Source organism: Mus musculus, chromosome 13 (assembly GCF_000001635.26).
Source record: "Mus musculus strain C57BL/6J chromosome 13, GRCm38.p6 C57BL/6J".
NCBI classification, from domain to species: domain Eukaryota; kingdom Metazoa; phylum Chordata; class Mammalia; order Rodentia; family Muridae; genus Mus; species Mus musculus.
This window is the reverse complement of record NC_000079.6, coordinates 28,011,066-28,023,868: the sequence shown is the minus strand read 5'-3', so window position 1 is coordinate 28,023,868 and position 12,803 is coordinate 28,011,066. Positions and strand designations below refer to the sequence as shown.

The 12,803-nt window shown below is 36.4% G+C and overlaps 1 protein-coding gene across 1 annotated transcript; it reads right to left on the bottom strand.

Annotated features, from left to right (window-relative positions):
- Positions 1–320: 320 nt before the first annotated feature.
- Prl4a1 (prolactin family 4, subfamily a, member 1) lies at positions 321–7,657 on the bottom strand. Its single transcript, NM_011165.4, has 5 exons — positions 7,563–7,657; positions 5,216–5,391; positions 3,578–3,682; positions 2,321–2,500; positions 321–629 (listed from the first exon to the last, which is right to left on the bottom strand). Exons 1-5 carry the CDS (start codon positions 7,594–7,596, stop codon positions 441–443), a joined length of 684 nt encoding a protein of 227 aa, NP_035295.1. The 5' UTR covers positions 7,597–7,657; the 3' UTR covers positions 321–440.
- Positions 7,658–12,803: the final 5,146 nt, after the last annotated feature.

Sequence of the window (12,803 nt, the reverse complement as noted above, 5' to 3'; positions counted from 1 at the left end):
TGATATCCTCATGCTTCAGATGTTTTGAAAAATTTAATTCTGCTGTCTGTGTATATACCACAAGTATCAGAGAGTGGCCATCTTTCAAAATGTGACTCAACAGCACCATATTTATAGAATATTGATAGGCTGATTCATAGCAATATCACTAATTGCTTCTAACAATGTCACTCATATAATATTTTGTGATTCTAAACTTATGTTGAAAAGGACAACATTTGCCAGGGTAACTTCTGATATCTGTGCATTTTTGATAAGAACTCATCAATATTTTAGTGGACTTTTTATTAAATCAACAAAAGATATCTTAAGAAACTTTGTTCAGATTTTTCATTTCATTTTATTTTTTTACTTTTAAAGAACAGAGCCATTATACTCATGTACTTTACACAAGTGCATTGTCGAGAATGATCACTGGGACAGAAGGATGTTATGTGTTCTTAGCAGTTGCTTTGGATCAGTCGGCACTTCAGAAGCTTCAGATACATTTCCACATGACTCGAGTCTTTTTTCAGGCAGTGAAACAGGTTATGAAAAGCAAAGTATCTAGTGTCTCTATTGGGTGACTGCAAGAGTTCCAATTCAGACCAGGCAGTATAGTTCCCGTTTTCGTTGATTTCAAAATTACCCTAATCATCAAAATAATAGTTAAGTATTAATTATAGATGTGGGCTTGAGATCCTATTTCTTCTATATATTAAATTCAATTTTGTGAGAAGTTAGTATTGTAAACCTCTAGCCAAACCCAGGGATTTTCATTTACCTGAAACAGAGTACTTAAAATATGTTAGCCATTTAAAACTAAAAATGCGGCAGTTTAATATATTTTGTGGTGTGAAATTGATGCCCACTGAAGTTTGTTTTTCTGGGATAGTGTATAATTTGTTTCCAATCAACCATTGCTCCAAAGATGGAGGAGCAGGTTCAAAGGACTTAAAGAAATAAACACAGTTTCATGTCTTGAAAGGAGAATCTTGGAAAATTCGGGAGGCTCCTCCCAGCTTTACAATCAGTAAGTGATTATTAGTAATATAGATGTTGACCCAGTAAACTGTAGGAAGAAAGTCTCACAGACCTCTCATGCTTCCTGCAAATTGTGCAGTGAGCTCTAAGGGTTTAGATTTCATGATTGTCACCTCTGTTGGGTGTTGGGGTTGAATTTTTCTTTAATACTGCTGCTTTTGACTCATCCCTTCTCTTGTAAGTAACTATCAGCCATATTTGTGTTAGAACTCCATTAAAAACTCATTGTTTCACCAAACTGGACTTCAGTGCAGTTGCTATATTGGTCTGACATGTGTTTTCTTTCTGGGGTGAATAGACCTGTTTGTCATGTGTTTCCATAGGAAAAGTCTCACAACGCACAGGGGCAGACAGGTGGGCGATTAGTAATTTGATGCCAAGGAAATAGAAGGGCTAGCATAAATTCTGTTGATTACTGAACTTTACAGATCTTCATGATTGTCCCTGATCTGTCTTTATGTTAGATTCAGACACCACACTAATATTCGTTTCTACAAAAATAAGTGCTTCATATAGTGTATTTGGACAAACATCTATACCCAATGAAGATTGGAATTAGTGTATTAAGATGTAGATAATCCCACCTTGAGTGTAATAAAATCTAATGCGATAGTTACACATTTGTCTTTCCAGAAAAGTGCTTTCCAAATCAGTGTGAGGAGCAGGTGTTTACTATGGAGATTCCCTGGGAAGTAAGGTACCTTTGAGAAGGTTGGGTGTTGTTCATATTAGGAGAGAAGATATTGGCTTAGTTGGATATATCCTTCTTCCCACTTTTTGTTGTTGTTGTTGTTGTTGTTGCAAGTGTAAGTGTTTCTAGATTTGTTTGCCATTACCCAATGTGGTGACTTGAGTATGTGTGGCCCAGGAAATGGCAGTATTAGGTATCAACTTGATATCAATTTATATCAAATTACTAACTGCCTCACTGCCCTGTTGGAATGGGTGTGGCTTTGTTGGGGAAAGTGGGTCACTGCAGGGATGAGGGTCTTCCCAAAGTGGAATGAGACTCTCCTCCTGACTACCTACAGAGGAAGTCTTTCCAGGTTACCATTAGTTCAAGATGTAGAATGCTTGTCTCATCCAGCAGCATTATCTGCCTTCATGTGGCTATGCTTCCTGACATGAAGATAATGAACTGAATCTTTGAAACTGTAAGTCAGTCCCAGTTAAATATTTTCCTTTAGAAAAGTTGCCTTGGTCATAGTTTTTTGTCACAGCAATGAAACCTAAACTAAGACACCCGGGTTACCATATTTATGTGTGAAAAGCACAGAAAAGTCAGGAAGCTGTTTACCTTGAAGGCAATCTTCTCTATGGTCTCCAGGAGATTTCTGTTTAAGGTCTTAACCTCCAAGGCTTTGGAGAGGATAGGAGGAGTGGATCCCAGCCTTTCACACATTTCAGCCCACAGATGGTACAGAGGGTTGACCCAGGCTTGCAGTAGACTGTGTGCCAACCCCAGCAGTACTTCCAGCTAAGCAACCACAATTGAACAATTATGTTAGAATAAAGGAAGTGCAATAGTATTAAATACAGGCAGATTTCACTCAAGTAGTTGAAATAGGCTCTCACTTGGTCATTCATATACATGTTGAGAACATTATTTTGGTGTCACAGATTTGATGGACCTCATGCTATAGAATTTTTGCACAATTAAACTCAGAAATATTAGAAGAATATTTTATGAATTTTCTAGTGAAAATTCTAGTGAACTCCAAACAATTGTCATTTCTTCCTCAACTTCCTTTTTTACTTTATATTATTATTATTGTTAATTATTATTATTTATTGCTATTGTTATATATAAGAATGTAGACATACAAAATGCTGATAACATTAAGGAAAACAAGAAATTTGATTATATCTGTGGGGACATTTTGGATATGTGATAATCTTAATTGTTGATCACTTCATGGAAGAAAACTCAAGTGAGCGTTAATAACCATTATAAGTTAGAATCAGCATCACATATAACCTCCTCAACACAATAGGGGTAACTTTTATCTTGTGGAACATAATATTGCATTTTACAGGACTCTTTTCTTCAAATGACTTCTAGGCTTCCAATAATGACATAGGTAAATGTAGAGAGATCTTAGTGGAATGGGCACTTATATCAAGAAACAGAAGAAGATCCAGAGGAGACATCAATGTCAAGAACAGATAGTGTTCAATAGTGTTAAATTCTGCCAACACAGGATCCAATGTAACATATGATGAACACAACTCTATTAGTGCTTCATTTGTATATACATCAGCACATATTTGTGGGTTCAGATTTGGCTCACATAGGACATACTGACAGAATAGTAAGTATGATTTTATGGGCAAGGGATTGGTAAAATGGCTTTTCTGAATGTATAGTTACATAACAATGATTTTATGCTTATTTTTCAATGATTGTTTTTGATTTCATATTCCTTATCTATTTTTCTGCCAGTATGATAGCCACCTACTATTATGCTATGTATAATATAAATAATATAAGTGCATGACAAAGCCACTGCAGTGATGTTGCTGTTTTGATAACAAGTTCAGGGTGAAAACTCACTTGGATCTTTTGGGCTTGTTCTTTGTTTTCTGGACTAGAGAGGGAAGAAGTGTGGCATCTGGTGGTCCTCTTTTCAAATCCTCGGCCTTGGGCATAAAATACTTTCTGAAATGATGAAATACTCAATTAGTTATCATTTCTAAACCAAGTAACTTTAATAATGACTTGGGCATTAATGTATTTGATTGATATGAAATTATAAAGTTAAACAGCACTAAAAAAGAAGATAAAGAATTAGACAAGAAATATTTTAATTTACTCCTTTACATTTTAATTGTTGTCTCATTTTTGACTGCTCCAGTTTCTTAATCTGTCAGCCCCTTTTCCTCCTTGCTACTCTCACCTTTGCTAAAAATTTCGATTTGGCAAGCAGACACTAAAACCTACAGAAGTACAAAAATAAGTGTTGTAGTATGGTAATATTTGACTAGTATTTGTGCCCCTGCCAAAGTTCTTGCATATTTTTATTCATTTTTTTTTAAATTTCTTTTTGATCCATATTGATGCTTCCTTAACCAGGCATCATCTGAGTGGAGCTTCTTTGTCAAACCGTCTGCATCTACACAGCTGTCCTGTACCAAAGATGGCCATAAAGTCACAGTATTCTTGTGTCATGGCAAAGTGAATTCTAAACTACCGAGTACATTGTAATAGGAAATATTAAACAATGAGTCAGCTAAAAATAGACAAAATATTACTTGTGTAAACATTAACCAATATGTCCTTATTTAATTACTACAATGACTTCAGTGTACTTACTTAACAAATTGTCATCAAAACTCCTGCTGAGAAAAATTTGTGATAGATTGAAAGGGCTGCTTGGAGAATTATGAAGCGATAGAAAAACTAGTGAATATAATATATGATAGAAATATATATTTATAGTAAACTTTGAGCCACATTCTTAAATGCTAATTGATATACTAAAGTCCCTATCTGTGGTTGCCACTTATACTATTCTAAAATATATATGATAGAAATATATATTTATAGTAAACTTTGAGTCACATTTGTAAATGCTAATTGATGTACTAAAGCCCCTATCTATGGTTGCCTCTTATAAATTCTAAAATAGAGGGCATATTGCCTTAAATGATTTTCACCATGAGTAGAGGATCTGTTTCAGCTCTAAACTGGATATACCACTCTAAGCTCATGAGTTGGAATTAGTTCAATGGTAGTTCTTAGCATTTGGGGATTTCTATAGTTACGTGCTTATTTTTCTTCCTTCCTCATTTTTTTCTTAGTCTCTTTAATTCTATTCAACCCCCCAAATTAACTTTGAAACAGTTCTTCTTTATTGGATTTTTATAGTGTCCTAATGAGGGATACCAAAGGACTTATGTCTCCTCTAGAAAGGAATAGAAAACCAAAGCATTTCCTCAGCCTTATACTCTTATGTTACAAGAGTCAATTAAAGTAAAAGTTAAATTATCGAGAAAAAGGTCATTATAGTCTTAGCATACATTTTGAATTTCATCAAAGTTTTCTCTTCTTCCATTTCATATTTTCGTAGCACCAGGTTCTCCATATAAAAGTACACTATGTTGAAATTGACTCCTGATGCTTTTCCCCCTGCCAGCTTGGTTGGCATGATAAACGACTGTAAAAACTCTAGAGACGAGTAACGGTACTTACAAAGTGAGTGGACAGTTCTGAAATTCGGTGATTCATGCTCTGGGATAACTGGATTGCCTGATTCCACGTGTTCCCAAAGGTTGTGTAGTCGTGGACATTCAACCTTTTAGCTCTCATAGCAGAAGCTGTGTTCTCCCACAGAAGCAGGTTGGACACTAGCAGCAAGAGTACTGTCCCTGTTAAAGAAAAGTAGGAGTAGCTATGCTAAAGCATTTTCCTATGAGGCTCTCAACAGTCTAGGAAAGCATAAGATGTCCTCTGTACCTTTTACAAATTAATACTTTTTTGGTCTGTGTGGAGGGATAACTTTTTCTGTGTTTTACATTTAGCTAAGTAATTATACCTGCACAGGTTTATAGCTTGCAAGGAAAATAGAAGACTTCCTGCATCTTTCTATTACTCCTAAGAATGATTCTATATTTTTCCAAACATTACTTTCTACCTTAACTTAAATCTGATCCAGGATAAGCTAGTCTTTCTCTCCAGGTAAGCTAATGTCTTGATGGTTTCTGGTGATGCTCAGTGTAAAATTTTCATCACTTTGTCATTAATACAGTGCCAGATACCAGCATTTTAGGCACTGACATGACAAGGAGAGTGCAATTCACTGATTTGATTCATTTTCCTATGTGTTCTAAATAAACACATGATTCTTGGATTGCTGGCATGGAAGATGAAGACAGTTCTCCCATGAAAACAATACCAATAGTATGGATTTTCTATCTTACCATTGTCACCACATACCTTTGTCCCTTTGCTAAAAACTTCAAAATACCTGCCCTGACTCTAAGCTTTACAGCAGCCACCTGGCATACTCATCCTTTATTATCCCTTTGTATTGATGAAAATGATGGTGGACTGAGGTTACCTGATTTTCCATAGTTCTAGAATCAGTGGGTTGAGTCGGAATGACCGTATTGTGAACTTTGCATTTTACTTATTACATCCTACACATCTGTGAGCTCTTGCTGTGCATGTGTGTGGCAGGGGCCACACATGTGACCCTTAGCTCCAGTGCTGCCTGTGATTGTTGGCCTTACATATAAAGAGTGGCATGTTGTCATAGATTGCCTATGAGTTTGAATGTGTCTATTTTATTCCTGCTTGCAGTAGCACATGCTTTCGTCATAAATTTGCCTTTCATTATATTTACTGTGACACAGTTGTAACATACTAATAATTTACACTCTCAAAAGGCTGAACATGTATGTATGTATGAAAATAAAATCTGCCTGACTTTAACCACGTTAACCTGAAATATTTCCGATACAAAACTCCAATGTCCACATAACCTTTAATAGATACTTATGAATAATTAGTTAATGAATATTTGGAAATGTCCAATATAAAAGTATGAAATTGGTAAAGAATCATGAATAGTAAACCATCTAAATTGAAATATTAAAACAATAGGTATACAAAAATTCTATAGAATACAAGTTAATTTTCACATTTTCAGCTAAAAATAATATAATGTGGTCAAATACATTACATATATTTAAATTCATGAGAATTTCCAAACTTTTATATTCAACATATATCTCTTTATTAAACTATGCTCATACACATTTGTATATTAACTATTTGTAGAAATTTCACCAATATGATGTTTTAGAGACTGATGATTTTGGTTTTCTGTTTTGTAAAATCTATTATATCGTTATTACTAATTCATTATTCTTGAAAATATCATCAAGGCTCTAGAGACAAATACTTAACCCTAGCATTTTTTTCTTTTGAAATGGTATTTTGGTTGAATGAAATGATCAAAGTTGTGTAATAATCACATATGCTAGGCTTTTCTGTTTCAGTCTTTTGCATTGAAATTTTCTTTAGATTTATTTAGATCTAGCAGTTTATAGAAGTGACTGTCCCTGGAAAGAATATTACCAATAGACTCTTTATGTTCTCATTTAAAAAATCTTCATTTCTGCAATTTTGAATTTTTAATTATACTTGATTTGTAACTAACTGTTCTTTGCCAGGGGGTTGTGCAGAAACATTCCTGGTTTCCACTCACTATGTACTAGAAACACTTTGGTTTTCTTACTCACACCAACTAAGAGAACCCCAAACATCTCAAGACACTGATATGTGTTTTCTAAGGAGAAAGAAAACTCCTCTTTAAAAACTACTGGTCTAGGAGTTTACTGTGCAGCAGCAGTTTAGAGTAAGAAAAAGTTTCTCAGAACTATGTTCCCTTACTTCAGGTAATCCATGAAAAACAAAAAGGGGTAACTCTTCCCAGATAGAGTACATAAGAAGCATGGGCCATTCATACTGAGCTCGGTAAAATAATGCATTTCTTAATATTATCTAGGAGAACATGAGTAATAGCAGTACTTACAGGAGGACCATTGCGGAGTCAAAGACAGATGCATCTCTGAGAGGTCTCTCTGCAGCTTGGATACCCAAGGAGGATAGCTTCTTCAGTTGAGGCTTGCCTTCAGTTAACTTTCCACCTCCTATATACTCTATCATACCACCTTCAGGCCATACACTACTAGGGAACTGGAGGAAGGGTATCTAGAATTCCAGAGTCCCAAATGAGAGTCCTGTGACTGTACTCCCTCAGGGTATTGTAACTGTAACGGTGTCATCAATTTTGCCACAGACCTAGTTATATGTGCATTCCTTTGCCTATTTCACGACAATGGCTGAAGTAGAAATTATATTAAAGATAAACACAGGGAGAATATATGTATATTAGATTTTTCTATAGTTACAGCAATTCTGTAATATCCCCAGAACTTCAGTGGTATGATATACGTACTTTATCAGTTTCCTGACATTTGACTATCAGACAAGAACCATATTTCAATAATTTAATCTTTAAGAGTATTTGCCAATATCTATGCAACAGTGCTTACCTCTCTATACTAGGGTGCAAGGAGAATATTTGGTTGCAAAATTCATTAATAACATAATTTAATGAGTGCATTATATCTGTTTAGTGAAACAACTGTAATAGCCTTCCTATTTGAACCTAGTGCATCCCTTGTTGGATTTGTCAGCCATTGTAGTGGCTGGAGAAAAAACATCAGTTCCTCCTTTACACCTAGATTTAACTACATCCAGAAAGTAGTTGACTCTTTACATCACAGCTACATTACTGTTGAGTCAAAGGTCACATTTTGTATGAGTTATGTCAATAAGTGGTAGATTAGGCCCTTTAAGATACTTGACCCAAGTATCAGGCTGAGTAGCTATCTGGCATCATGAAATTCAGACACTATAGCAGGACCTCCAGCTCAGTCTCAGTTGTTTTTTCCCACTCCATAGTCATGTATGTTCAACATTAACCTCTAAACTTTTATTTCTGTCATAATCTAGCGTAAGTGACAGCAGCCTGTATGGAGTGATGGATCATAGGGACCTCTTTCCTGACACTGCATAGGAAGCCAACCACTCCCTGCTGGGATTTTTCAGTAAGTTTATGCCTTGTGGTAATATGTCTCTCTACCATGTCTGCTATCATTTCTGTTCCTCTAACTGAATTTCCATATCTATGCAATACTGTATGTTAGTATACAATGCATAACCACTTGCAAACGAAAATTTACTTCTTCTAAGGGTCTCTCATTAGAGAAACGAACTACTCTTAAGAGTAGGCTGCATGAGTTGAAGTAGATAACCAACAGAATACGAGCTCAATGGCATCTTTTGCAGTTCCTTGCATAATCTTTCTTTTCTTTTAAACTACCTTAATAGTCCTCCAATTATTCAAACCAGATTAAAATTTTCATTTTTCAATTTTAGTCGTATTATATTTCCAAATTATACTAGAATGTGCTGGTTTCCCATTGTCTTATACAATAAATAAAAGCTTTCCAAATCCATATATATTTTACTCTGTAGAATAAACATATGTTTTTTTCATTATCACCATATAGTAATGTGTGGGGCATAAAATTATGGTAGATATCAAAGGGTCACTAAAAATGATCATTAATTAAGTACTGATCTTTAAAGTATTTATGTATTCATATGTATATTAAAAATCTCAACTTCTTTCCTGAATAGAATGGGTGTACTTATATCACAAAGAGATTCAAGATATTTGATACCTAGCATCAATTCCTAAACCTATCTATCAGATTCTATCAAACCATAAAAATCTCATTTTATAAACAGCCTTATATTAATAGACTATTGGAATGAGAAAATAGTTCTCAAGTGATGAAGATTAAATGTCCAGTAAACACATAAGGAAAAGTTCAGTATCACAAATCTACTGAAATATGCAAATTAAAACTATATTAGGCCTATATGTGGTGGTGTAGGCTTTAATCCCAGCATTTGGGAGGCAGAGGCAGACAGATTTCTGAGTTTGAGGCCATCCTGGTCTACAGATTAAGTTTCAGGACAGCCAGGGTTATATAGAGAAACCCTGTCTCAAAAAACAAAAAACAAAACAGAACAACAACAACAAAAAAACCCCAAACCAAAATAAAAAAGAACAAAACCAAAAACTTATATCATGTTCTTTCTCTCTGCAGTCAGAATTGCAATCATCAAGAAAATTCAGCAAATGCTGGCAAAAATTTGAATAAAATGTAACAATTATACACTATTGGTAGGAACATAAACTATTCTAGCTCCTGAGGAAATTATATTCAATCTCATCCAAGAAACTAAATTAGAGCTATAAATGACCCTGTTAGGGGATTTGTGGAAAAAGCTCTAAATTACAGACATACTTGCGCATCAGTGTTCATGAATTCACCTTTTATGGTAGCAAAATGATAGAAGCAGTCTAGGTGACCATCAAAGAAGAATGTCCTGAAGAAAGATAATTGTGTGAAGCTGTGGATGTGCACCTCAGTTGCAAAGGAGACCCCACAACAGTAGAGATTACAGGACCATGGAGAGAGACTATGGATATGGAGGTAAGCTGGCCTAAGACAGTGACTATGAATATTGCAAGCAGCAGAGGTGGATAGGAAGAGCTCCCCAAACTCTTCAGAATTCAAATGATTTTTATCAGTTTATCAGTTACTAACCCTGGAACTGTAGTATTATCCAATTTGTTCTCTGACTTGATCAATTCTTGCTATACCACTATAGCTTTTTTTTGAAGAGGAATGTGTCTTCTGTGTTGTTCTATATTTATTTTATTTTACTTTATTTTATTTTATTTTATTTTATTTTATTTTATTTTATTTTGTAGTTTCTTACAGTTAAAGGATAGCATTGCGATTCATAACAGTGTTGAGAGTGTTGAAATCTATGAAGGTTATAATGGATGGACTGAAAACAATTTATATAAGATAGTTATAAGCAGTAAGAAGAAAGGATGGAAAGTCATGTAGATTTATGTCAAGTTGATAGTGGCTAGAGCTGTAATAGTACTTGATTGTCAACATGACAGAAATCTCTAATAATTTTGGAGACAGACCTCAAAGCATGTCTGTGAGTAGAATTCTAGACAGGGTTACCCGAGGTGGGAAGACTAATGCTAAATGTTAGTGGCATTATTCCAAGGACTAGAACCCAACACCAAATTAAAAGGAGAAGGCAAATGGAACTAAAATATTTGCCATCATTTCCTTTCTAGGTGTTAATGCAATGTGACCAGCTACTGCACATTACCTGTGAGGGTGAAAATCTCCACACATACTCCCAAAGAAACATGTTCCTTTACCCATTTTTGAGTGATAGATAGAGTCTGTATCAGCTAAGAGATCTTCACCCTGGCAAATACCCTGTCATTCTCTGAGAAGGATGGAGGGAGGGAAGGACAAAGAAAGGGAGGGAGGGAGAAAGAGGGAGAGAGAGGGAGAGAGAGGGAGAGAGAGGGAGAGAGAGAGAGAGAGAGAGAGAGAGAGAGAGAGAGAGAGAGAGAGAGAGAGAGAGAGAGAGATTATTCATTCCAGTAAACTTTTCTTTCTACTCATGGAGTGGTTCAGTTGGGTAGTTTCATTGTGCCCTTGCTTACAACAATTAAGGCAGATTCTGTGCAGCTTCAGAACATTTCATCTTGTTGGACTTTGAACTATGTTTAGTTACATTGTTTATTGGTGGCGGTTTTGCTATAGCCTTTTCCTTTTCAGTCCTATCTGTGAGACTGGGGTCATGTTTGAGTCTGACCCTTAGGATCATTTCTTACTGTTTCCGCTATTTTTCCCTGTTAGTTTCTCAAAGTGACTTTTCCATGCCCATGCTACAATTACAGAGACACTCCTGCGTTTCTTTCAGCACTGTAAATTCTTCTTTCTTGGGTTGTGTGTGTTCTTGGGTTGTGTGTGTTCTTGGGTTGTGTGTGTTCTTGGGTTGTGTGTGTTCTTGGGTTGTGTGTGTTCTTGGGTTGTGTGTGTTCTTGGGTTGGGTGTGTTCTTGGGTTGTGTGTGTTCTTGGGTTGGGTGTGTTCTTGGGTTGTGTGTGTTCGCATTTAAGATTGCTATTGTAAGGCTGGGAAGGCAGCTCAGTTTGCAGCGCTGAGAGCCATGATAGTCTTCTATAATCAAATGTCAATCCATTCAGATGACGGGCTTTACCCCGGATATTGGACTCTATGACAAATCGACAGGAAACTGAAATCCCAAGGGCAAGAAAGATTCTGCCTAAACATTACGTAAGCCTAGCTTACGTAAATGCTCCAGGTTTGACTGGGGGCTTCAAGGTGAATCAGACTGAAAAGGAGCAGAAGGCCCACAAAGATTGACGTAACAGCGGAAACTGAGGATAACTTTATCACTTCTCTGATTGTTAGATGTATGCACCAGGTCAGCTAATGGCGCATTAGCTGCCTCTTAGTAATATTAGGTGGTTCCACGGGTAGATCACAGATTCATGGAACTCAAAGGGAAAGGAAGATTTTATGACTTCAGAGTCCCAGATGCTACCACCACTTGACCCATCAAACAGCAGATTTGCTGGCCTCTTGTGAGGTTGAATCACCTCCTTATACTGAACCATCTGCTCCTAGCAGCGAGCTCCAATGGCATCAGGATCCAAGACTTGAGCAATGGCTACAGGCCTAAGGGTCTGTTTCCTACCCCAGGCTCCAAGGCACCAGACATCAACCTCAGACAGAGATTTCTTCCTGTAGTCATTTCCAGGTTCCAGACACAGTGACCACCCAACAATCCAGAGACCTGGCTGAGATCTGGAAGTCAGTAGAGCTAATGCAGGTCTACAGTCCTGCAGATTTGCTCTGGAGTAGGTCTCCTTATCAGAATGGCCAGACTTTCCAAAGTATGATCAGTAACACTCTTCAGAGTTGTAAAGGCTCTCAGGTACCTAATAGCAGCTACTGAGAGTCCAAAGTCCTTTCATTTAAATCATATTTGGCAATGACTTTTAAGTAATTTTATGAGAATTGACAATAAGCACCCCCCCCCCCCAATATATACTCCTTACTGTCTGTCTGTACCATTCTTGAAGGAGGGCAGAATGAGAACCTAGTTAGAGTTAGGAAACAGTCTTCATACAACATTTTATTATTAGGATGCAGGCAATAGTGAATACAGATCACAGCACCATTTAACGGGGCACCTTGGCTCATACCTATAACCGCAGCACTTGGGTGATGTGGGCAGGGATTTCTTGAGTTCAAGGTGATACTTGGCTAAATAGTGAGTTAAAG